The sequence below is a fragment of the Apostichopus japonicus genome, chromosome 20, assembly GCF_037975245.1.
Source record: "Apostichopus japonicus isolate 1M-3 chromosome 20, ASM3797524v1, whole genome shotgun sequence".
NCBI classification, from domain to species: domain Eukaryota; kingdom Metazoa; phylum Echinodermata; class Holothuroidea; order Aspidochirotida; family Stichopodidae; genus Apostichopus; species Apostichopus japonicus.
This window is the reverse complement of record NC_092580.1, coordinates 35,213,477-35,241,207: the sequence shown is the minus strand read 5'-3', so window position 1 is coordinate 35,241,207 and position 27,731 is coordinate 35,213,477. Positions and strand designations below refer to the sequence as shown.

Sequence of the window (27,731 nt, the reverse complement as noted above, 5' to 3'; positions counted from 1 at the left end):
ACTGATAGTTTTCAGTTCTGCATCTCTTGGCAGGGATGACTATTAAAACTTAAAGTTTTCAGTTCTGCATCTCTTGGCAGGGGTGACTATTAAAACTGATAGTTTTCAGTGCTGCATCTCTTGGCAGGGATGACTATTAAAACTTAAAGTTTTCAGTGCTGCATCTCTTGGCAGGTATGACATTTAAACTGATAGGTTTCACTGCTGCATTTCTTGGCAGGGGTGACTATTAAAACTGATAGTTTTCAGTTCTGCATCTCTTGGCAGGGGTGACTATTAAAACTGAGTTTTCAGTGCTGCATCTCTTGGCAGGGATGACTATTAAAACTGATAGTTTTCAGTTCTGCATCTCTTGGCAGGGGTGACTATTAAAACTTAAAGTTTTCAGTGCTGCATCTCTTGGCAGGGATGACATTTAAACTGATAGGTTTGACTGCTGCATCTCTTGGCAGGGGTGACTATCAAAACTGATAGTTTTCAGTTCTGCATCTCTTGGCAGGGATGACTATTAAAACTTAAGGTTTTCAGTTCTGCATCTCTTGGCAGGGATGACTATTAAAACTGATAGTTTTCAGTTCTGCATCTCTTGGCAGGGGTGACTATTAAAACTTAAAGTTTTCAGTGCTGCATCTCTTGGCAGGGATGACATTTAAACTGATAGTTTTCAGTGCTGCATCTCTTGGCAGGGGTGACTATTAAAACTGATAGTTTTCAGTTCTGCATCTCTTGGCAGGGATGACTATTAAAACTTAAAGTTTTCAGTTCTGCATCTCTTGGCAGGGGTGACTATTAAAACTGATAGTTTTCAGTGCTGCATCTCTTGGCAGGGATGACTATTAAAACTGATAGTTTTCAGTGCTGCATCTCTTGGCAGGGATGACTATTAAAACTGATAGGTTTCACTGCTGCATCTCTTGGCAGGGATGACATTTAAACTGATAGTTTTCAGTGCTGCTGCATCTCTTAGCAGGGATGACTATTAAAACTGATAGTTTACAGTGCTGCATCTCTTGGCAGGGATGACTATTAAAAATGATAGTTTTCAGTGCTGCATCTCTTGGCAGGGATGACTATTAAAACTGATAGTTTTCAGTGCTGCAGCTCTTGGCAGGGGTGACTATTAAAACTGATAGTTTTCACTGCTGCATCTCTTGGCAGGGATGACTATTAAAACTTATAGTTTTAAGTGCTGCATCTCTTGGCAGGGATTATACTATTAAAATTGATAGTTTACAGTGCTGCATCTCTTGGCAGGGATGACTATTAAAACTGATAGGTTTCACTGCTGCATCTCTTGGCAGGGATGACATTTAAACTGATAGTTTTCAGTGCTGCATCTCTTGGCAGGGATGACTATTAAAACTGATAGTTTTTAGTTCTGCATCTCTTGGTAGGGATGACTATTAAAAATTATAGTTTTAAGTGCTGCATCTCTTGGCAGGGATTATACTTTTAAAATTGATAGTTTACAGTGCTGCATCTCTTGGCAGGGATGACTATTAAAACTGATAGATTTCACTGCTGCATCTCTTGGCAGGGATGACTATTAAAACTTTAAGCTTTCAGTTCTTCATCTCTTGGCAGGGGTGACTATTAAAACTGATATTTTTCAGTGCTGCATCTCTTGGCAGGGATGACTATTAAAACTGATAGTTTTCAGTTCTGCATCTCTTGGCAGGGGTGACTATTAAAACTGATAGTTTTCAGTGTTGCATTTCTTGACAGGGATGACATTTAAACTGATAGCTTTCAGTGCTGCATCTCTTGGCAGGGGTGACTATTAAAACTGATAGTTTTCAGTGCTGCATCTCTTGGCAGGGATGACTATTACAACTTATAGTTTTCAGTGCTGCATCTCTTGGCAGGGATTATACTATTAAAACTGATAGTTTACAGTGCTCCATCTCTTGGTTATCTTCATGATTGAGGCAGTATGGAGGGTACTTTATATTCCTTACAGGAGACAATGGCATAATCTCTCCATTGGCCTGGCAGTCAAAGAAGGTGAGAAGAGTTATATGTAGTACCCTAGGGTACTTTATATATCTTACAGGAGCCAACAATGACTTAATCTCTCCATTGGCCTGGCAGTCAAAGAAGGTGAGAAGAGTGGTACATAGTACCAACTGGTACTTTGTATTCCTTACAGAAAATGATTCCCAAAAGAACTACAGGCACACAATTTCAAACATACAAGTCAGGAGGAGAATATGATTGAATCATTTTTAGGTTAAGTGTGACTGTTAAATATTACACTGGGTTCTATTCGTATCAAATTTTCACAAATCTTTTATGATAAAACTGTGGTAAAGAGGCCTTAAAATTATGACTACACACTTCACTCTATGTACAAATGATATAGATATATGCACTAAAAGTGAGGCAATCTGGAGTGAAGGTGGGATGGCATATTTTGCTTCTATGAGTGTGTAAGATTCAACAATGTTTCCAAATTAGTTACAGGCCCTCAAACATTGTTATATTAAATCTGCTGACAAAAACCAGACAGCCTCCTACTGTTGAAATGCTTTTGAGCACTGCAGGTCTTGTCATAAAGTTCCCTGATGGGTCAGGTGTGCAATGATCATCAGGTATTTAGTAAACCTAATGTGTCTTTTAAACAAACTGATGGGTAAGGTTTGTTATAATCATAATATATTTAATACCCATGATGCGTCTTCAACCAAACTGGTGGGTCAGGTGTGTTATGATATGATCATAATATATTTAATACCCATGATGTGTCTTCAACCAAACTGATGGGTAAGGTGTGTTATGATCAACAGGCATTTAATAAACCTAATGTGTCTTTAATCAAACTGATGGGTCAGGTGTGTAATAATCATCAGGTATTTAATAATCCTGATGTGTCTATAATCAAACTGATGGGTAAGGTTTGATATGATCATAATATATTTAATACCCATGATGTGTCTTCAACCAAACTGATGGGTCAGGTGTGTTATGATCAACAGGTATTTAATAAACCTAATGTGTCTTTAATCAAACTGATGGGTCAGGTGTGTAATAATCATCAGGTATTTAATAATCCTGATGTGTCTATAATCAAACTGATGGGTAAGGTTTGATATGATCATAATATATTTAATACCCATGATGTGTCTTCAACCAAACTGATGGGTCAGGTGTGTTATGATCAACAGGTATTTAATAAACCTAATGTGTCTTTAATCAAACTGATGGGTCAGGTGTGTAATAATCATCAGGTATTTAATAATCCTGATGTGTCTATAATCAAACTGATGGATAAGGTTTGTTATGATCATAATATATTTAATACCCATGATGTGTCTTCAACCAAACTGATGGGTCAGGTGTGTTATGATCAAGAGGTATTTAATAAACCTAATGTGTCTTTATTCAAACTGATGGGTAAGGTTTGATATGATCATAATATATTTAATACCCATGATGTGTCTTCAACCAAACTGATGGGTCAGGTGTGTTATGATCAACAGGTATTTAATAAACCTAATGTGTCTTTAATCAAACTGATGGGTCAGGTGTGTAATAATCATCAGGTATTTAATAATCCTGATGTGTCTATAATCAAACTGATGGGTAAGGTTTGTTATAATCATAATTTATTTAATACCCATGATGTATCTTCAACCAACTACAACTCTTTTTAGTATTATTACAGAAGTTCAGCAACTCCTCTCCACATACCTGTGAAAGTTGATCCTGAAGTTTGGAGTTTTGGTCTTGAAGAGATTGCAGTTGTTCTTGAAAGAATTGCTCACGGGCATTTAAAGTACTGACTGTTGTCTCTAATCTGTGAAAGATAAATAACTATTTTATCAAATGTTGCAAACATGGATTTCTAGTTAGGTAAAAGTTTCAATGTGTTTTCTTTTTACCCCAAGAGTTGTATATTTTTACATTAACAGAACACATCAATAATCTTGCATTTGATGTTGTGTATGCAGCATCTGTAGTCCCCAGTGGTATCTGTAATCATTATCACAAACTGAGCCACATCTATGGGCTGCATTCATCTGACACATCTGTAACACTGTTACTGTTTGCAGTGTAAGGCACTTTTACTCTTGTAATCTTCAACAGTAATATGACTAGCTTTCAAACTGAGCCACATAGGCTGCATTCATTGTTAGTGTTTACAGTGTCATTTCACTGCATTTGAATCTAGAAGTCAGTTGGATACCATCTGTCAGTACTCACATATAATGGCCCATTAGTCTCAAGTGAAACTAAATCCAAACAGAACATACATGTAACAATTCATTACAAATGCTATTCTAATAATAGTCGGCTTCTTATGCCCAATATTGTTTCAATTTATAACTATATTGTGTTCACGAACTGAGCATCACCCACCCACAAATACTACTTTACTCATGCAAGCAGGCACAACTTTATACAGGTTATGGAAACCAACCAAAGTTATATGTTACTGAAACAGATATGTTAATGGTCCCAAAAGTCTCTAGCATGCTAACTTACCATAAGAAGAATATCATAACTGAAGAAACAGCCTGTTACATATTTAATATTACGTTGAGGATTTTATTCTATGACAACACTTTTGGTCTTGTTTAAGAAACCCTTGAAATTGACTGGTCTGGGGTATTTAAGAATACTTACCTGTCTCTAATCTACTACCATGTCTACATACTCTTAATATTCTTGCAGCAGGGCCCAAATGACCCTATAAGTTAACTACCCTCTTTCTGCAGAATCTATCCATTCCTGAAGGCACTTAGCGCCCTGGGATGGGAAGGGAGGGATGGAAAATGGAACACTAGAGCAAAATTTCAAGCGACATTTGGACTATCAAGAGGAAACCCTGTGAGTGAAACAGATGTGAACGTGTAGACATATGCAACATGAAACAAAAGGTATACAAGATGAACTATGTGAGATGGTGCTAAAATCAATAAACCGTTTGCAGTAGAAATTGATCATCTTGTACCTGCAAGAGTAGCAAGAGAATAGAGAACCGACCATCATTACAATGTGCAACTGGTGAATGTGCAAGATAGTGGTTCTCTCTTGATTGGCTTTGGTCAGTGTAGGATGAAGGATGGCTCCTTGCCAGTGGAGAGTCAGCAGCCAGCCATCCGGTACCGAGTCCTGGAGTGTAATTGTACTTGTGGTGTAAAGGTCCCATGCATGTAGGTGGGATAGACAGGTTAGTATCATCATTCTTATATCCAAACCAGTACGTTTTGGATTTATTTCATTCCTCTGTTGCTGTCTCCTATACAAAGACTAAAGTGACACTGTTACTGCAGTGAGGCACTGCAGGTGGGTTGCATGAAGGAACTTTTAACACTGGGCATCCTAAATCATGCATCTGATGTGAATAATGTCCACAGAGTCCTCCAGGAGGCCTCCATAAACATTTTTGTCTAAGAGGACCCTTGAAAGAGTGCTTTAGATGTTGATTGACCTCTTACATCCTGCACTATAACTGTTGCTCTGTTAGAATAATGAGGACTAATCTAGCTATCCAGCCATCAGGAGACTGGGCTCCTGGAAGTGTAAAGAACTTTGTTCATTTTCAAAACTTTGTCAGCACAGAGTACTGTGCTGGCCCAGCACCATTGCTTGTCTTTTCATCTGACGAAGATGTGTGCTTAGACAACCAAAAGAGCAGAGCAAAGCGACAGCCTCTTCACCTGATAAGGCCACCAAAAAGAGAAGTCTTGTAGGTGAGAGCTTCTAAAGAAGTATGTGGGTGTTTCTGCTTGACCAGTCTGTTATTTACCATGCCTCTGAACAAAAATTTGGCATTGACTGCACAGGCAAACAGGTTAAAGTATTGTCCGCCACATTTGTTGAACATTGGTGCAATTGTGACCCACCAGTTGGCTTGGAGCATCCCTGCACATAGTGTCTGCAATCAAGTTGTACTCACCTGTTATATGAGAAGCTGGTATTGTGATCTGGTTTAATTGACACCAGTGAAGAAGGTCCCATGTCAACTTGCATTGAGGACTTGGTTCCTGTCTGCCTTTTCATGTAGGATGCAAATGTGGTGTTGTCTGAGATGACTGTCACCAAGTGGTGTTTCACTTTATCCTTCAAGTGTGACAGGCTTTCACTACTGCCTTGAGCCTTAGATAATATGTTGATTGGAAGCATCATCTTCCACTTCCTGGCTACTGTTAGCATCTCCCAGACCTCCCCAACCTGACAGAGAAGTGTCTGTTGATAAGCCATGCAAACTGTTGCAGTAGGTCTATGATTGGCAGTGTATTGTTTACAACATCTTGGCTGGGCATTCCCAGGATAAGCCAACCATCCAGGTATGTGAAGATAAACAATTTCAACTCCCCTCAATCTAAGGTCTGTGACCACTGCCCCAGCTATCCTGGTAAACACTCTTGGAAAGGTTGAAAGATTAATACTAAGGGCAACGAATTAGAAATGTTTCTCTGTACCTGAAGGAGAGGAGGTTCATGGTGGTCTTGATAGTGGGAAACTATTAGTCCTTCAGGTCAACCATTGAGGCCCAATGACCCTGTTCAAGGGATGAAATTATAAAGCAAGTATTCAGATTGAGAGTTGGTCTCCAGGTCTTCTTTCATTATGGTTTCAGGAAAAAGTATGACTGGAATAGTTGTCCCTACCCTCCCATTGTTCTGACTACCACACCCTAATATAATGCCCAGATACTAATGCCTGGATTTCTGATTCTGAGTCTCTTTATCTGTTCTTTCCACTGTCTTCCTGAAACTTCCCCGACAAGATACCTTGTGTGGCTTGAAGACCTTCTTGAACTTCTACTGAATTGTTGTTTGTGAGCTGGTGCTGGAGCAAGCTGCTTTACTAAAGGCTGAAAGTTCCCCTATAGTTGAATCAACAGTCAATCACTCTCTGAACTCAGAACTGATGTGGGTCCTGGAGCCAAACTGGTATCAAACCTGGTTGCTTTTTTACCAGTGATGTTAGGATTCCTAGGTGGTTTCCAGGGCCTGAGGGTTCAGCAATGGTGTTAGGATTCCTAGGCTGTGAAGGAGTCAGTAGGTAGTTTACCAGGGCCTGAGGGTTCAGCAGTGATGTTAGGATTCCTAGGCTGTGAAGGAGTTGGTAGGTTGTTTCCAGGGCCTGAGGGTTCAGCAATGGTGTTAGGATTCCTAGGCTGTGAAGGAGTTGGTAGGTTGTTTCCAGGGCCTGAGGGTTCAGCAATGGTGTTAGGATTCCTAGGCTGTGAAGGAGCCAGTAGGTCGTTTACCAGGGCCTGAGGGTTCAGCAATGGTGTTAGGATTCCTAGGCTGTGAAGGAGTCAGTAGGTCGTTTACCAGGGCCTGAGGGTTCAGCAATGGTGTTAGGATTCCTAGGCTGTGAAGGAGTCGGTTGGTCATTTCCAGGGCCTGAGGGTTCAGCAGTGATGTTAGAATTCCTAGGCTGTGAAGGAGTCGGTAGGTCGTTTCCAGGGCCTGAGGGTTCAGCAGTGATGTTAGGATTCCAAAACTGTGAAGGAGTCAGTAGGTGGATTACCAGGGCCTGAGGGTTCAGCAGTGATGTTAGGACTCCTAGGCTGTGAAGGAGTCAGTAGGTGGTTTACCAGGGCCTGAGGGTTAAGCAGTGGTGTTAGGATTCCTAGGCTGTGAAGGAGTCAGTAGGTCGTTTCCAGGGCCTGAGGGCTCAGCAGTGATGTGAGGATTCCTAGGCTGTGAAGGAGTTGGTAGGTCGTTTCCAGGGCCTGGGGGTTCAGCAGTGATGTTAGGATTCCTAGGCTGTGAAGGAGTCAGTAGGTGGTTTACCAGGGCCTGAGGGTTCAGCAGCGATGTTAGGATTCCTAGGCTGTGAAGGATTCGGTTGTTCATTTCCAGGGTCTGAGGTTTCAGTAGTGGTGTCTGAATTCCTAGGCTGTGAAGGAGTTGGTAGGTTGTTTACCAGGGCCTGAGGGTTCAGCAGTGATGTTAGGATTCCTAGGCTGTGAAGGAGTTGGTAGGTACTTTGGATAAAAGTCTGTTCTTACCAGAGCTGGTCCTTCCTAGAAACCAAACATGTCACACATTTGGGTATACTCCCTTCTTTAGTTGACATCTGAGAATTGTGAATTAATAATAACAAGGGGTCACTATAGAGAGTAAGGCCTAGCATAAAATAAAAAAGCAGCCATATAACTAGCTACTGTATGCAACTTATCTACACCAAAACTGATGTGATCAAGTACACCAACTGAAGAACTAACATATGTAACTAACGTAAGAAAACAAAAACAAAAACTAGTAAAACTGAACAAAACGAAGGCACATAAGTAACAAACATAACCAACACACATAACAGAACTGTACTAGCAAAATAAAACCACTATAGCAACAATGGGCCTGAGTCCTTCTAGCAGGAACTAATGAACTAGCATACGACAAAGAAGAATGCAACTAGTATACATAGCCCACTTATGTGTCAACATATGCATTACACAGCTGGATTGTCCTTACAGACCCTAATGTAGCCACAAGCTAATGCCTGGGAGGTCAACCCAAAAACAAAAACGTTTAGTGGTTCCGATGCCCAAACATATTCAGAGTGTGGTATGCCATACATGTTAATATTCATGAATGCAGCAACATATAAGGGAAGGCACTAGAATAGGTTATCATGTTAACAAAGTTTATTTAGTGACATAGTCTAAAAATAGATGCATGTATGAATATTAATGAGGTCAAATTTAATGATCTCATATGCATGTACTGTATCTATATACTTCATTGTATTATCCAAGTTCATTAAAAGGATTGTCTGGTGGCCCATAGAAGTTAGCTTAAAAAATAGTAAATAATTTTCCAAACATGTTGTCAAAGTATGAGAACGCTAATGTTGCGTTTGACAGAGAAACGATTTTTTAATCGTTAAGGATAGACATTTCAAATATGATTTGAACAGTACAATACGTGACGTCAGCTCTGCCATAGCAGATTGCGTCATAACCCACCCTCCGCACAGTACCTATACGGCAATCACAACAAAAACAGCGTTTGTATACAGATAAATTTCTTCCTTAATTTCCGGTGAAATTTCTTTAAAATTAGATATGTTTTCAAAAACTCCTTAAGCCGCCATGTACTTGATCGGTGGTTCCGTGGTCTTTGTGTAACACAAGGTAAATTTTAACAGCAGACTCTGAGTTGTTCAGGCTATACATCGCGCTATCCAGCTCCAACGCGAAAAATGTTCGCATGTAGGCTATACTCAAACGTTGACAATCGGACAGTTCTGCGAAGCCTAAGCTTCTCAGTGCTACATTCTGCTCTGACAACGATTCGATCAATTTCTTCAATAATTTCCGGTGAAATTTCTTATAAATTAGGTATGATTTAAAAAACTCCTTAAGCTGCCATATTTGTAGTAGATCGGTGGTTTCGTGGTCTTTGTGAAACACAAGATAAGTTTTAACAGCAGGCTCTTCGTTGTTTACACATCGCGGTATCCAGCTCCAGCGCGAAGAATGTTCGCGTGTATAGCCTACTCTAACGTTTACAATCGGACAGTTCTGCGATGACATCGATTCCGCCAAGTTTCATCTTTCGGTTTAACGAATACTTCACAAGTTTCCTTGTACTGTTAATTTGATCCGTGAATTTTATTTCAGCGATTTCGAAGAACAGTTAATGAACTGTGGTTTGAGTGTGAGTGTGCTATGTGTAACGCTATACAAGTACACCAACTGAGCATCGTAGTATATACGTTCGCGAGTACGTACGTTATATATATGAGGCAATCCAATGTGATTACACGTGAGTTTATTTGCTGCGGAATTGGGAGTGCTAACTTCAAGTCGCCTGTTTTGCCTATCTGCAACCACTACGTCAATCACCATATTGAAGCGTTCGAACAAACGGTACTTTTGGTGAGAAACTGGTGAATTTGAAAACCAGATTTCTACAAGAAGAAAACGTCGAATGGGGACAATTTTTACATGGTTAGAAAGAGAAAAATAATAACTACAAAGACAATGTATCAAAATCTTCCACCAGACAATTCCTTTAATATAATGCTTGTGGTTGTTGATATATCATGTTTACAAGCTGTTTTTTTGACAATTTCCCATTAAAGGAATTGTCTGGTGGAAGATTTTGATACATTGTCCTTGTACTTATTATTTTTCTCTTTCTAACCATGTAAAAATTGTCGCCATTCGACGTTTCCTTCTTGTAGATCTGGTTTTCAAATTCACCAGTTTCGAACCAAAAGTACCGTTTGTTGGAACGCATCAATATGGTGATTGACGCAGTGCAGACAAATAGGCAAAACAGGCGACTTGAAGTTAGCACTTCCATTTCCGCAGCAAATACACTCTCACGTGTACACGCACATGTGATTGCCTATTATATATAACGTACATATCGCGAACGTATATAGCCTACTGTACCATGTCCAGTTGGTATACGTATAGCGTTGCACATAATACACTCTCACACTCAAACCACAGTTCATAAACTGTTCTTCGAAATCGCTGAAATAAAATTCACGGCTCAAATTTACAGTAAAGGAAACTTGAAAAGTATTTGGAACACGGAAAGATGAAACTTGGCGGAATCGATGTCAGAGCAGAATGTAGTACCGAGAAGCTTAGGCTTCGGAGAACTGTCTGATTGTAAACATTAGAGTAGCCTACATGCGAACATTCTTTGCGTTGGAGCTGGATAGCGCGATGTATAAACAACGAAGAGTCTGCTGTTAGGAGTGCAGTGCAAGAATGTTATATTGTAGATTGGAGTGCATATGTATAGGAGACAGGTAACAGAGGAATGAAGTAAGTCTCATTTCTACATGAACTCTTCACCAGCAATAATGCAACAGTGAAGAAAACCTGGAATACTAATAATGAAGAATTTGCTCAACACAAATTTGTAAAGCAAAATCCAGCTGATCACCAGACCACAGTTTGGTTCTGGTGAGCAGGCAGACAAATGGTAGACAATCAATGTAACCGACTAACCTTGTAATTTCCTCTGGTTTGGGTGACCGTTCATACTTTTCTTGTAACTCATTAAATGCTGACTGTTGACTGTAAATAAAGAAAGTTGCAACATTAAGTAGTGGCATACGGACACAGTGCAATGTTCTAGTGTCATTCACTAAAAGGTAGTGCTTTAATGTTCAAACAGCAGGAGAAATGTTCTGAGGGGCAAACATGATGTCAAAGTTCTGAGTGGCAGAGAGACTTCAGTACTCTGAACATTATACAGAGCCTGCAGTGTCCAGCATGGCATACAGAGACTGCAGTGTCCAGCATGACATACAGAGACTGCAGTGTCCCGAGTGGCAAACAGAGACTGCAGTGTCCAGCATGGCATACAGAGACTGCAGTGTCCAGCATGACATACAGAGACTGCAGTGTCCTGAGTGGCACACAGAGACTGCAGTGTCCTGAGTGGCACACAGAGGCTGCAGTGTCCTGAGTGGCAAACAGAGACTGCAGTGTCCAGCATGGCATACAGAGACTGCAGTGTCCTGAGTGGCACACAGAAACTGCAGTGTCCTGAGTGACATACAGAGCCTGTAGTGTCCAGTATGGCATACAGAGACTGCAGTGTCCAGCATGGCAACCAGAGACTGCAGTGTCCTGAGTGGCATACAGAAACTGCAGTGTCTTGAGTGGCATACAGAGACTGCAGTGTCAAGCATGGCATACAGAGACTGCAGTGTCCTGAGTGGCATTCAGAGACTGCAGTGTCCTGAGTGGCATACAGAGGCTGCAGTGTCCTGAGTGGCAAACAGAGACTGCAGTGTCCAGCATGGCATACAGAGACTGCAGTGTCCTGAGTGGCATACAGAAACTGCAGTGTCTTGAGTGGCATACAGAGACTGCAGTGTCAAGCATGGCATACAGAGACTGCAGTGTCCTGAGTGGCATTCAGAGACTGCAGTGTCCTGAGTGGCATACAGAGGCTGCAGTGTCCTGAGTGGCATACAGAGACTGCAGTGTATTGAGTGGCACACAGAGACTGCAGTTTCCAGAGTGGCATACAGAAACTGCAGTGTCTTGAGTGGCAAACAGAGACTGCAGTGTCTTGAGTGGCACACAGAGACTGCATTGCCCTGAGTGGCATGCAGAGACTGCAGTGTCCTGAGTGGCATACAGAGACTGCAGTGTATTGAGTGGCATTCAGAGACTGCAGTGTCCTGAGTTGCACACAGAGACTGCAGTGTCTTGAGTGGCATACAGAGACTGCAGTGTCTTGAGTAGCATTCAGAGACTGCAGTGTAGTGAGTGGCATACAGAGACTGTAGTGTCCTGAGTGGCGTACAGAGACTGCAGTGTCCTGAGTGGCAAACAGAGACTGCAGTGTCCTGAGTGGCAAACAGAGACTGCAGTGTCCAGCATGGCATACAGAGACTGCAGTGTCTTGAGTGGCAAACAGAGACTGCAGTGTATTGAGTGGCATTCAGAGACTGCAGTGTATTGAGTGGCATTCAGAGACTGCAGTGTCCTGAGTGGCTAACATAGACTGCAGTGTATTGAGTGGCATTCAGAGACTACAGTGTCCTGAGTGGCATACAGAGACTGCAGTGTCTTGAGTGGCAAACAGAGACTGCAGTGTCCTGAGTGGCATACAGAGACTGCAGTGTATTGAGTGGCATTCAGAGACTGCAGTGTCTTGAGTGGCATTCAGAGACTGCAGTGTATTGAGTGGCATTCAGAGACTACAGTGTCCTGAGTGGCATACAGAGACTGCAGTGTCTTGAGTGGCATTCAAAGACTGCAGTGTCCTGAGTGGCATACAGAGACTGCAGTGTCTTGAGTGGCATTCAGAGACTGCAGTGTCCTGAGTGGCATACAGAGACTGCAGTGTCTTGAGTGGCACACCGAGACTGCAGTGTCCAGCATGGCATACAGAGACTGTAGTGTCCAGCATGGCATACAGAGACTGCAGTGTATTGAGTGGCAAACAGAGTCTGCAGTGTCCAGCATGGCATACAGAGACTGCAGTGTCTTGATTGGCAAACAGAGACTGCAGTGTATTGAGTGGCATTCAGAGACTGCAGTGTATTGAGTGGCATTCAGAGACTGCAGTGTCTTGAGTGGCATTCAGAGACTGCAGTGTATTGAGTGGCATTCAGAGACTGCAGTGTATTGAGTGGCATTCAGAGACTACAGTGTCCTGAGTGGCATACAGAGACTGCAGTGTCTTGAGTGGCATTCAGAGACTGCAGTGTCCTAATGGCATACAGAGACTGCAGTGTCTTGAGTGGCATTCAGAGACTGCAGTGTCTTGAGTGGCACTCAGAGACTGCAGTGTACTGAGTGGCATTCAGAGACTGCAGTGTATTGAGTGGCATTCAGAGACTACAGTGTCCTGAGTGGCATACAGAGACTGCAGTGTCTTGAGTGGCATTCAGAGACTGCAGTGTCCTGAGTAGCATACAGAGACTGCAGTGTCTTGAGTGGCACACAGAGACTGCAGTGTCCAGCATGGCATACAGAGACTGTAGTGTCCAGCATGGCATACAGAGACTGCAGTGTATTGAGTGGCAAACAGAGTCTGCAGTGTCCTGAGTTGCATTCAGAGACTGCAGTGTCTTGAGTGGCATTCAGAGACTGCAGTGTATTGAGCGGCATTCAGAGACTGCAGTGTCTTGAGTGGCATTCAGAGACTGCAGTGTCCTGAGTGGCATACAGAGACTGCAGTGTATTGAGTGGCATACAGAGACTGCAGTGTATTGAGTTGCATTCAGAAACTGCAGTGTCCAGCATGGCATACAGAGACTGCAGTGTCCTGAGTGGCAAACAGAGACTGCAGTGTCCAGCATGGCATACAGAGACTGCAGTGTCTTGAGTGGCATTCAGAGACTGCAGTGTATTGAGTGGCATTCAGAGACTGCAGTGTATTTAGTGGCATACAGAGACTGCAGTGTATTGAGTTGCATTCAGAGACTGCAGTGTCCAGCATGGCATACAGAGACTGCAGTGTCCTGAGTGGCAAACAGAGACTGCAGTGTCCTGAGTGGCAAACAGAGACTGCAGTGTCCTGAGTGGTACACAGAGACTGCAGTGTTTTGTTTTCATAGAGAGTTACTGCTTTAAAAGACTGTATTAAAAGACTGTATATACTGTATTATTATTAAAGCAAGGAAATCTTACTCCTTAATTTGTTGCTGTAGTTGACTGGAGTTTGCTATTTCTGTATTGTAGTTATCTTGTAAAATCTGCTTCTCTGATTCACTTGCAAGAGTCACCTCATCCATCAGGGTTTGAATAGTCACTAGCTCTTTCTTAAGAACCACCACATCGTCACCATCAGGTCTTTAAACAAAGAGAAAAGAGCAACTTTAGATGCAAATGATGGAACCAAACACCAGTAGCTTAAATATTTCTACCAAATGCATGGGAATGAAAGAAACTACATTCACATGAGTTTCAATAGACCATGGATATTTAATAGTAGGTCCTCTGCCAATAACTTTGACCTCTGTCAACCTCACTCTGTCACTCACAAAGGGTAGGTAAACAGCAGAAGTACTTTACCAAAGTAAATCAAAACGCCACATCTACAAATCATGTAGTTAAAACAGGAGTGATTGGAAAGCTAACACCTCTAAATATACATATAACTTTAGACTTTCTTTTCCTTACATGACCTTTCACACCAAAGTCATCGTAACAGTAGTGATATACATCTTAAGTTTGCTTTGAACATTTGCAGACTTCAAAGTGTGGATGCTTTTGACTAATGTTCGCTTCAAAATCACAGTCACCTCAAGATCACATTGTTATTATTAATCTCACCGTCCTATTTATGACTATGATGATATCATCACTCTCCCCTCTTATTAATGACTATGATGATATCATCAATCTCCTCTTCCTATTTAAGACTATGATGATATCATCAATCTCCTCTACCTATTTATGACTATGATGATATCATCAATCTCCCCTTCCTATTTATGACTATGATGATATCATCAATCTCCTCTACCTATTAGAGACTATATCATCAATCTCCTCTTCCTATTTAGGACTATGATGATATCATTAATCTCCCCTTCCTATTTAGGACTATGATGATATCATCAATCTCCTCTACCTATTTTTGACTATGATGATATCATCAATACCCTCTTCCTATTTAGGACTATGATGATATCATCAATCTCCTCTTCCTTTTTAGGACTATGATGATATCATCACTCTCCCCTTTTATTAATGACTATGATGATATCATCAATCTCCTCTTCCTATTTAAGACTATGATGATATCATCAACCTCCTCTACCTATTTATGACTATGATGATATCATCAATCTCCCCTTCCTATTTAAGACTATGATGATATCATCAATCTCCTCTTCCTATTAGAGACTATATCATCAATCTCCTCTTCCTATTTAGGACTATGATGATATCATTAATCTCCCCTTCCTATTTAGGACTATGATGATATCATCAATCTCCTCTACCTATTTTTGACTATGATGATATCATCAATACCCTCTTCCTATTTAGGACTATGATGATATCATCAATCTCCTCTTCCTTTTTAGGACTATGATGATATCATCACTCTCCCCTTTTATTAATGACTATGATGATATCATCAATCTCCTCTTCCTATTTAAGACTATGATGATATCATCAACCTCCTCTACCTATTTATGACTATGATGATATCATCAATCTCCCCTTCCTATTTATGACTATGATGATATCATCAATCTCCTCTTCCTATTAGAGACTATATCATCAATCTCCTCTTCCTATTTAGGACTATGATGATATCATCAATCTCCTCTACCTATTTATGACTATGATGATATCATCAATCTCCTCTTCCTATTTAAGACTATGATGATATCATTAATCTCCCCTTCCTATTTAGGACTATGATGATATCATCAATCTCCTCTATTTTTGACTATGATGATATCATCAATACCCTCTTTCTATTTAGGACTATGATGATATCATCAATCTCCTCTTCCTATTTAGGACTATGATGATATCATCAATCTCCTCTACCTATTTAGGACTATGATGATATCATCAATACCCTCTTCCTATTTAGGACTATGATGATATCATTAATCTCCTCTTGATATTTAGGACTATGATGATATCATCACTCTCCTCTTCCTTTTTAGGACTATGATGATATCATCAATCTCCTCTTCCTATTTAGGACTATCATGATATCATCAATCTCCTCTACCTATTTATGACTATGATGATATCATCAATCTCCTCTTCCTATTTAGGACTATGATGATATCATCACTCTCCTCTTCCTTTTTAGGACTATGATGATATCATCAGTCTCCTCTTACTATTTAGGACTATGATGATATCATCATTCTACCCTTCCTATTTAGGCCTATGATGATATCATCAATCTCCTCTTCCTTTTTAAGACTATGATGATATCATCAATCTCCTTTACCTATTTATGACTATGATGATATCATCAATCTCCTCTAACTATTTAGGACTATGATGATATCATCACATCAATCTCCCCTTCCTATTTAAGACTATGATGATATCATCAATCTCCTCTACCTATTTTTGACTATGATGATATCATCACTTTCCTCTTCCTTTTTAGGACTATGATGATATCATCAATACCCTCTTCCTATTTAGGACTATGATGATAACATGACTCTCCTCTCTTATTTATGACTATGATGATATCTTCATTCTCCTCTTCCTATTTAGGACTATGTTGATATCACCATTCCCCTTTTCCTATTTAGGACTATGATGATATCATCACTCTCCCCTTCCTATTTATGACTATGATGATATCATGACTCTCCTCTCTTATTCATGACTATGATGATATCATCACTCTCCCCTTCCTATTTATGACTATGATGATAACATGACTCTCCTCTCTTATTCATGACTATGATGATATCATCACTCTCCCCTTCCTATTTAGGACTATGATGATATCATTAATCTCCTCTTCCTTTTTAGGACTATGATGATATCATCACATCAATCTCCCCTTCCTATTTAAGACTATGATGATATCATCAATCTCCTCTACCTATTTTTGACTATGATGATATCATCACTTTCCTCTTCCTTTTTAGGACTATGATGATATCATCAATACCCTCTTCCTATTTAGGACTATGATGATAACATGACTCTCCTCTCTTATTTATGACTATGATGATATCTTCATTCTCCTCTTCCTATTTAGGACTATGTTGATATCACCATTCCCCTTTTCCTATTTAGGACTATGATGATATCATCACTCTCCCCTTCCTATTTATGACTATGATGATATCATGACTCTCCTCTCTTATTCATGACTATGATGATATCATCACTCTCCCCTTCCTATTTATGACTATGATGATAACATGACTCTCCTCTCTTATTCATGACTATGATGATATCATCACTCTCCCCTTCCTATTTAGGACTATGATGATATCATCAATCTCCTTTACCTATTTATGACTATGATGATATCATCAATCTCCTCTAACTATTTAGGACTATGATGATATCATCACATCAATCTCCCCTTCCTATTTAAGACTATGATGATATCATCAATCTCCTCTACCTATTTTTGACTATGATGATATCATCACTTTCCTCTTCCTTTTTAGGACTATGATGATATCATCAATACCCTCTTCCTATTTAGGACTATGATGATAACATGACTCTCCTCTCTTATTTATGACTATGATGATATCTTCATTCTCCTCTTCCTATTTAGGACTATGTTGATATCACCATTCCCCTTTTCCTATTTAGGACTATGATGATATCATCACTCTCCCCTTCCTATTTATGACTATGATGATATCATGACTCTCCTCTCTTATTCATGACTATGATGATATCATCACTCTCCCCTTCCTATTTATGACTATGATGATAACATGACTCTCCTCTCTTATTCATGACTATGATGATATCATCACTCTCCCCTTCCTATTTAGGACTATGATGATATCATTAATCTCCTCTTCCTATTTAGGACTATGATGATATCATTAATCTCCTCTTCCTTTTTAGGACTATGATGATATCATCAATCACCTCTTCCTATTTATGGCTATGATGATATCATCTAACCCCCCTTCTTATTTAGAAATGAACTTTACCTTGCTAACAGTTGAGATTCCAAAGCTTTCACTTGTGAGTCACGGTCTCTAAGTTCAAGCTGTGAAAACACAAAATAGTTGATTAAGAATACTGTTTTTCATTGAATAGTTAAGATGAAATAGAGTAATGCTCTTTGAGAAACATATCTGTTATATCCCTCCAAATAAAATCTTTGTGGTTTGGTTTTGATCTACAAAAGTGATTTTGCAGATGGTACAATTCTCGTTCAAATCACAATCTAAACAATTGAGAACTAAATGCATACTTTTTGGGACACCTTGTACTTGTGTTGCAAGATCTATTGATTACTAAGTTTTTTATTTCCTCAGTTCATATCTTTTATCCTTATTTGATACATTTATGAAAGTAATTTCATAGTATGGGTATGAAAGGCATGGATATTGAACAAGCTAAATCCTGAAGGCAAGCTAAGGTTCTTAACCTCTGCAAATATGGACACCTTAAAAAAAACAGTAAACATGTTCATATTGGAATCAGTTATGACGTCTTCAAAGAGTCTACTATTATGTTCTTCAAGAGGATACTTGATAATGAGTGTAAACATTATAAACCAACCTGAGTCTGTTGTAGGGTTTCCTGAAAAGATGCTTTTTTACTTTTCTCTTCATCTAACTCAGCCCTCAAATTAGCTAAATCTCCAGCCTACAAAGAAAGAGAAACAGAACTAGAAAAAAAGTAGGTATCAACAATGCAAAACTGAATGGTCAGACCATTCCTGAACATCCTTTATGGACCAACATGCTATACACACTCAAGCTTACTGCCCTGTACTAACCTATATGGACCAACATGCTATACACACTCAAGCTTACTGCCCTGTACTAACCTATATGGACCAACATTCTATACACACAATAGCTTACTGTACTAACCTGTTGAGCTGCTTTCTGTTCCATGGCATCTTTGAGTTGCTTGTATGCTTTGCTCTTTTCTTTTGAATCAGCTAACTCTTGTCTCAACAATACAACTTCTGATGTCACTAAATGAAAAACAACCAATAAATAAATTAGCCATGACACATACGATTAAAGATGAAAATTCTTTCTCTCCCTTGTACGGTACACAATAGAGAAAGGACTAAAGAAGATAATAACCCTATCTACCAGTTTTCTGAGTTAGTGTAAGTTTCTTGAATCCATCTTTTTTCAAAAACCAGAAATGTAAATTTTGAATTGCAATTTCTGTGTTGTATTTAGATTCATCTTTAAGGAATCTGATATATGAAGGTTCCCTTTTAGTAACCTTCTGTCACTAAGAACCCCCACATTGGTAAAATTGTAAAATGGAATTGCCCTCCATAACTTTGGAGATCCTCAGATCATACAACAATAGTTGTGGGTTTATGATCCTTAGCTTTGCTTTCAACTGAAATTATGTTGGGTCAACCCTCCATTTCCACTTTCTCCTTTCTTTAAATAAGACCATAAGTATGTACTACACTACCACTGGCAAACAACTTGAACAGTGGTGCTTTGATAAGACTCCAAATGTTAATCAATTTGGTAGCACATCCACTCACACAGATTGTCATCAAGGCCTTGAGGGTAAGTTTCAAGTCCAGTCTCAAATCTTTGAAGGTAAGTCCAGGTGAAGTCTCAAGTCAATTCAGTCAAGTCCAAGTCAAGTCTCAAGTCAATTCAGTCAAGTCCAAGTCAAGTCTCAAGTCAATTCAGTCAAGTCCAAGTCAAGTCTCAAGTCAATTCAGTCAAGTCCAAGTCAAGTCTCAAGTCAACTCAGTAAAGTCCAAGTCAAGTCTCAAGTCAATTCAGTCAAGTCCAACTCAGTCTCAAGTCAATTCAGTCAAGTCCAAGTCAAATCTCAAGTCAATTCAGTCAAGTCCAAGTCAAGTCTCAAGTCAATTCAGTCAAGTCCAAGTCAAGTCTCAAGTCAATTCAGTCAAGTCCAAGTCAAGTCTCAAGTCAATTCAGTCAAGTCCAAGTCAAGTCTCAAGTCAATTCAGTCAAGTCCAAGTCAAGTCCAAGTCAATTCAGTCAAGTCCAAGTCAAGTCCAAGTCAATTCCAAGTCAAGTCTCAGGTCAATTCAGTCAAGTCCAAGTCAAGTCTCAGGTCAATACGGTCAAGTCTCAAAATGACACGACTTGAGTTGCCAACACTTTGAATAACCAGCAGAAAATTATTCACACAGTCATTACTGTACAGTACACATGAAGTAAACCAATAGTCTAAATCATACTTGTATCATACTGATTATGTAATGTACCCTGTATGCTACAAATAACCTACTGTTATACATAGCCTAACCAGCAGAAAATATTTCATACAATTATTATGTAGCATACCAGATGTTCTTAATAACTGAAATATAACTGATACTAAGATACTTACAAAGTGATTTAGTTTCTTCAACTTTCCTTAGCTCATCCTTGTGGTTATCTACCTCAACTGAATTCTGCATTTAAGAAATAAAGCATTGCAAAGGTACCATGACATTGTGCTTAGTAATTACTACAATTAGAGGCAAGAAAAATGACATAGTAAGCCAAATTGTGACCACACTCAACATACTATTCCCCTTTTCGACCTACACAGAAAGAACCAAGGTTAGCTACAGTTTTATTTTGCTCTTTTCAAATTGGAAGAAAGCGAGAAATAACTGAAGGAGAGTTCACAAGATACTGATGCAAACAGAGCTGGACTGTCCACTGAAAAGCTCTGTAACTATTACTTCCAATTAAGCAAGCAGTTTCAAGCAAAGGGCACAGCCTCCCATGTGGCACCTCCTCAGGACCCCTTCCTATCACCCCTCCTCAGGGCTACATATTCAAAACCAAGACCATAACTTATAACAATAGCAACTATTTAGTTGCTCCTTAACAGAAGTTGGCTTAATCTTATGTATGAAATGCCAAAACCCATACAAAACAGACACAACTCACATATTAGTATATGTGTACATCCTTTTCCCATGAAATCAGAACATAATGTTAATAGACAATTATCATTATGTGACACATCAGATCTGTTTAAATTCTCTGTACAGCTTCTCCTTCAGAAGATTCAATACATCTTCTGCTGACTTTTAATAACTACTAACTGCAAATAACTTTGACTTCCACTAAACACAACAAGCTCTTACATGTCAGGCTTTGTATGACACTGGTCCAAGTTTACCTTTCTGAAGAACAGCATCCAGGGAATTCCAGTAGGTAGGGTCACAAGACCATGCATTGGTACTTGCAGTAGAATAACTACTTTCATGAAAAACCTTGTTGCATGTGCAAGTGTTATAGTGAGGGATGCTTTTAATTGGGATTAAAAAATAACAAATATTTTGGGGTACAGTGTTTTGTTTCCAATTTTTAATGAAAATACCTGATTGGATGAATATTGAATATATTTGATATTCTAAGACCATAGAACAAGTGACTGCATTGTATCTGGCAAGGAGCACCACATATAATTTGAAATACTTATTATGTAGGATGGAGCTTATCCAAACATTATGTAAAGTCTCATCCTTACACTTCTCTGACTCTTGTGGTTTTCCAGATCTTTCTTAAGTTCCTCTGTGTACCATTTCTCTTCCTACAAAAATAAGCATGACAGTGAAAGAAATGATAGGATTATTTTAGGAATGACAAGGGTAGCTCAAACTGAGGATTATTGTAAGCACAAATTAAGTTTGATTTACTGCAGACCGATGAAAGCCTGTACTACTATCAGCCCAGACAGATCTTGTATAACACATTTTATTGTTGAAGAAATAACTCTTTTAGTATCAGAAGCTCACCAAAGTGTCTGGACTGCACTGACCATTAGGTCCTCAGAAGCAATACATACTTACACTTCTCTGACTCTTGTAGTCCACTGAGCAACGTGGACTACATAGACCATTAGGTCAGCTCCTCAGAAGCAATACATACTTACACTTCTCTGACTCTTGAAGTCCACTGAGCAATGTGGACTACACAGACCATTAGGTCAGCTCCTTAGAAGCAATACATACTTACACTTCTCTGACTCTTGTAGTCCACTTAGCAACGTGGACTACATAGACCATTAGGTCAGCTCCTTAGAAGCAATACATACTTACACTTCTCTGACTCTTGTAGTCCACTTAGCAACGTGGACTACACTGACCATTAGGTCAGCTCCTTAGAAGCAATACATACTTACACTTCTCTGACTCTTGTAGTCCACTTAGCAATGTGGACTACACTGACCATTAGGTCAGCTCCTTAGAAGCAATACATACTTACACTTCTCTGACTCTTGTAGTCCACTTAGCAACGTGGACTACACTGACCATTAGGTCAGCTCCTTAGAAGCAATACATACTTACACTTCTCTGACTCTTGTAGTCCACTGAGCAACGTGGACTACACTGACCATTAGGTCAGCTCCTTAGAAGCAATACATACTTACACTTCTCTGACTCTTGTAGTCCACTTAGCAACATGGACTACACAGACCATTAGGTCAGCTCCTTAGGAGCAATACATACTTACACTTCTCTGACTCTTGTAGTCCTCTGATCAACGTGGACTACACAGACCATTAGGTCAGCTCCTTAGAAGCAATACAAAATTCAACGGGGAAAATATATGAGCTTTCGGCTTCAAATAAGATGTGAGCAAATGCATTACAGATGCTGGCAAGAACAGATGGGCCACTGTTTTCATCATTTTAAAGGGAACTTCTTTCTTTACATGATGTTAAAGAGCACTTCTTTCTTTACATGATGTTAAAGAGCACTAATTTCTTTGCATCATGTTAAAGAGCGGCTCTTTTTCTTTTCATCATGTTTTAAGAGCACTTCTTTCTTTTCATCATGTTTAAGAGAACTTCTTTCTCTATATCCTGCTAGGATCGAAACATCAGGCCAACTTACTTTTACACATTCTATTACACAGGCTCTCTAGTGAATAAGCAGTTTGCTAACAGTTTTATTTTTTTCTTCTTCATATGATGTTAAAGAGAACTTCTTTCTTTACATGATGTTAAAGAAAACTTATTTCTTCATATCATGTTAAAGAGCACTTCTTTCTTTACACCATGTTAAAGAGCACTTCTTTCTTTACACCATGTTAAAGAGCACATCATTCTTTACATGATGTTAAAGAGCACATCATTCTTTACATGATGTTAAGAGCACTTCTTAGTTGACATGATTTTAAAGAGCATGTCCCTTTTTTAAAATGATGTTAAAGAGCACTTCTCTCTTTACCTGATGTTAAAGAATGCATTTTTTTTACATCATGTTAAAAGGCATGTCTTTGTTTACATGATGTTCAGGAGTATTCTTTGTTAACATCTTGATAAAGAGCACTTCTTTGTTTACATCATGTTAAAGAGCACTTCTTTGTTTACATCATGTTAATGAATACTTTTTTGTTTACATCATGTTAAAGAGCACTTCTATCTTTACATGATGTTAAGTTGCTGCTTTGTTACCTGATGTTAAAGAGCATGTCTTTGTTTACGTGATGTTAAGGAGCTCTTCTAAATTTACATCATGTTAAGGAGCACTTCTTTGTTAACATCGTGTTAAAGAGCACGTCTTTGTTTACATGATGCTAAGGAGCACTTCTTTGTTAACATGATGTTAAAGAGCACTTCTTTGTTATCATGATGTTAAAGAGCACTTCTCTCTTTACCTGATGTTAAAGAATTCATTTTTGTTTACATCATGTTAAAAGGCATGTCTTTGTTTACATGATGTTCAGGAGTATTCTTTGTTAACATCTTGATAAAGAGCACTTCTTTGTTTACATCATGTTAAAGAGCACTTCTTTGTTTACATCATGTTAAAGAGTACTTTTTTGTTTACATCATATTAATGAGCACTTCTTTGTTTACATCATGTTAATGAGCACTTTTTTGTTTACATCATGTTAAAGAGCACTTCTATCTTTACATGATGTTAAGGTGCTGCTTTGTTACCTGATGTTAAAGAGCATGTCTTTGTTTACGTGAATTTAAGGAGCTCTTCTATATTTACATCATGTTAAGGAGCACTTCTTTGTTAACATCATGTTAAAGCGCACTTTTTGTTCACATGATGTTAAGGAGCACTTCTTTGTTGACATCGTGTTAAAGAGCACTTCTTTGTTAACATGATGCTAAAGAGCACTTCTTTGTTAACATCGTGTTAAAGAGCACGTCTTTGTTAACATGATGCTAAGGAGCACTTCTTTGTTAACATCATGTTAAAGAGCACTTCTTTGTTATCATGATATTAAAGAGCACTTCTTTGTTTACATGCTGTTAAAGAGCACTTCTTTGTTTACATCATGTTAAAGAGCATTTCATTGTTAACATCGTGTTAAAGAGCACTTCTTTATTTACATGATGTAAAGGAGCACTTCTTAGTTAACATCGTGTTAAAGAGCCCTTCTTTGTTTATATCATGTTAAAGAGCACTTCTTTGTTATCATGATGTTAAAGAGCACTTCATTGTTAACATCTTGTTAAAGAGCACTTCTTTATTTACATGATGTAAAGGAGCACTTCTTAGTTAACATCGTGTTAAAGAGCACTTCTTTGTTTATATCATGTTAAAGAGCACTTCTTTTTAGCTATTAGATTATGGAAGGATGCAAAAGCACCATCTATGCCTATTCCCAAGAACAGTCTGCAATTTTAGTTTCCTATTAGTGTATATGAGAATACATTCACCAACCTAATGAGCAGCAAAACAATTAAATTGCAACTGAACAGTTTGCTTAAATACATACCTTCAAAGAAACTTTCAATTCTTCTAATTCTTGTTTCAGTGCAATAAGATCAGGCCTAGTGAATAGAAGTCAGGTAAATTACATTAAAGGAACATTATAAATGAAAGCATGACATTAAGTCTTTTAATACTGATTATAATCAATAACATTTAAGGGACAGCATAAATGAAAACATAACATTAAGTCTTTTAATACTCACTATAATTAATTTCATTTAAGGACAGCATAAATGAAAATAAGACAATAAATCTTTTAATATTGACTATAATCAAGTTCATTTAAGTCTTTTAATACTGACTACATGTATAATTAATTTTATTAATGGAACAGCATCAATGAAAACATGACATTAAGTCTTTTAATACTGACTATAATTAATTTCATTCAAGGACAACATAAATGAAATAAGAAAATAAATCTTTAAATATTGACTATAATCAAGTTCATTTAAGTCTTTTAATACTGACTATAATTAATTTTATTAATGGAACAGCATAAATGAAAACATGACATTAAGTCTTTAATACTGACTATAATCAATTCTTTAATTCCTGAAAATATACCCCATTGGTATTTTTAATATTTCAGTTCAATTTCAGGTCCTTCAAAATCTTGTGTACTAAGGAAATATTCTTTCACTGAAATAAGTTGATCAACCAAAGTTGCTAGAGTAACTAGTCTAGTACACATTTAACTATATGTCAGCTTCTCAAAGGAAATAAACCAAAAAAATGTGAAGAAAGGAACTCATAATAACAATTTCAAACAAATCCATGGAAAGTTTGTGTAGTTAACTTCTGAATGGAAGGAAGATAAAGTGAGAGGCGCCCAAAAAGTAAGGGCACAGTGCTAAAACATAGTATATTATCGGTAGACAGGAAAGTGCATATGTTGACTGGGGAGAGAGGAGCAAAGTTAACTAAACATGTTTACACTGCAATAGAAATTTAACAATGGTGGTACATTTGATACTTGGGTTTCATGTTGTTATGACATTAACAGCTTTCTATATTTTGGCCAGTGTTACCAGCATTCGTGAGGTATGAACTTGAAGATTGACAATCCTCTAGAACCTAAACATTTGACATAGAAGGTAATTATCCTGACCTCCTTCTTTGTTATGTGGAAGTATGACATATCAGAACTCACTACAACACATGTGTATAACTCCACCACTTTGATTGTTTACAGCATATACAGCACACACCGGAGCCCACACTGTGAATAGGCTCAGCTAATGCACCCCTTCATTTTCTAGAGGATTCTGTTGTGGGTTCTTCTTCTGTATGTTGTAATTTGAATGAGCATAGTGTACATCATGCATAAAGACAATCCCATAGTGGTAAAATCAGAGTCTACAAAGAATGTTGACAGATAGTCTTTCTCCATACTGAAGTGGTTATGTTGATTGTGTGTTAGCATATAACTTGTATGTAATATGTATGATGTGTGTCGAAAAGGGGAGGGTGTACTATATGACTGTACATGAAAGATTATGCAGGCTGCTCTAAAAACGTTTGACAAGAAAAAATTGCAAGTTACTAAAATAGCATGGAAATGCCTTCAGGATGTATGAATAATATCTGCATGTCCGCATTTTCAAAGAGGTAAAAGTAGCAATATGAGAGTCGATCACACCTTAGAGTACATACTAACCGATTCTGCGGGGACTGAGTCTGAAAAGCAGAAAATAGAAACATGCAATTAATACAACAAATCATTACCACACAATGCATGTTTACAATACAAATCATTACCACACAATACATCTAGACAAATTATTACCAAACAATACATAGTCAAATCATTACCAAACAAAACATAGACAAATCATTACCAAACAATACATAGACAAATCATTACCACATAATGCATAGACAAATCATTACCACATAATGCATAAACAAATTATTACCACACTGTACATACTGTAGACAAATCATTACCACACAATACATAGACAAATCATAACCACATAATGCATAGACAAATCATTACCACATAATGCATAAACAAATTATTACCACACTGTACATACTGTAGACAAATTATTACCACACAATACATAGACAAATCATTACCACACAATACATAGACAAATCATTAACAAAAAATACATAGACAAATCATTACCACACAATACATAGACAAATCATTACCAAACAATACATAGTCAAATCATTACCAAACAATACATAGACAAATCATTACCACATAATGCATAGACAAATCATTACCACATAATGCATAAACAAATTATTACCACACTGTACATACTGTAGACAAATCATTACCACACAATACAAAGACAAATCATTACCAAACAATACATAGTCAAATCATTACCACACAATACATAGACAAATCATTACCAAACAATACATAGTCAAATCATTACCAAACAATACATAGACAAATCATTACCACATAATGCATAGACAAATCATTACCACATAATGCATAAACAAATTATTACCACACTGTACATACTGTAGACAAATCATTACCACACAATACATCTAGACAAATCATTACCAAACAATACATAGTCAAATCATTACCAAACAATACATAGACAAATCATTACCACATAATGCATAGACAAATCATTACCACATAATGCATAAACAAATTATTACCACACTGTACATACTGTAGACAAATCATTACCACACAATACATAGACAAATCATTACCACACAATACATAGACAAATCATTACTACACAATACATAGACAAATCATTACCACACAATACATAGACAAATCATTACTACACAATACATAGACAGATCATTACCATATAATACATAGACAAATCATTAACAAACAATACATAGACAAATCATTAACAAACAATACATAGACAAATCATTAACAAACAATACATAGGTAAATCAATACCACACAATACATAGATAAATTATTAC

General features: G+C 38.1%; 1 protein-coding gene across 2 annotated transcripts in view; it reads right to left on the bottom strand.

Moving 5' to 3' along the window:
* The window catches only part of LOC139960861 (uncharacterized), a 165,069-nt gene that overhangs the window by 123,368 nt on the left and 13,970 nt on the right, over positions 1-27,731 (bottom strand). For both annotated transcript variants that reach the window (XM_071959499.1, XM_071959500.1), the window contains exons 5-14: positions 26,458-26,477; positions 24,802-24,856; positions 21,587-21,649; positions 20,450-20,513; positions 18,976-19,082; positions 18,659-18,745; positions 18,082-18,140; positions 14,087-14,248; positions 10,940-11,008; positions 3,691-3,796 (exon numbers count right to left, since the gene is read on the bottom strand). In XM_071959499.1, the coding sequence (XP_071815600.1) occupies positions 3,691-3,796; positions 10,940-11,008; positions 14,087-14,248; positions 18,082-18,140; positions 18,659-18,745; positions 18,976-19,082; positions 20,450-20,513; positions 21,587-21,649; positions 24,802-24,856; positions 26,458-26,477 (792 nt within the window). The remainder of the gene's footprint in view (positions 1-3,690; positions 3,797-10,939; positions 11,009-14,086; positions 14,249-18,081; positions 18,141-18,658; positions 18,746-18,975; positions 19,083-20,449; positions 20,514-21,586; positions 21,650-24,801; positions 24,857-26,457; positions 26,478-27,731) is intronic.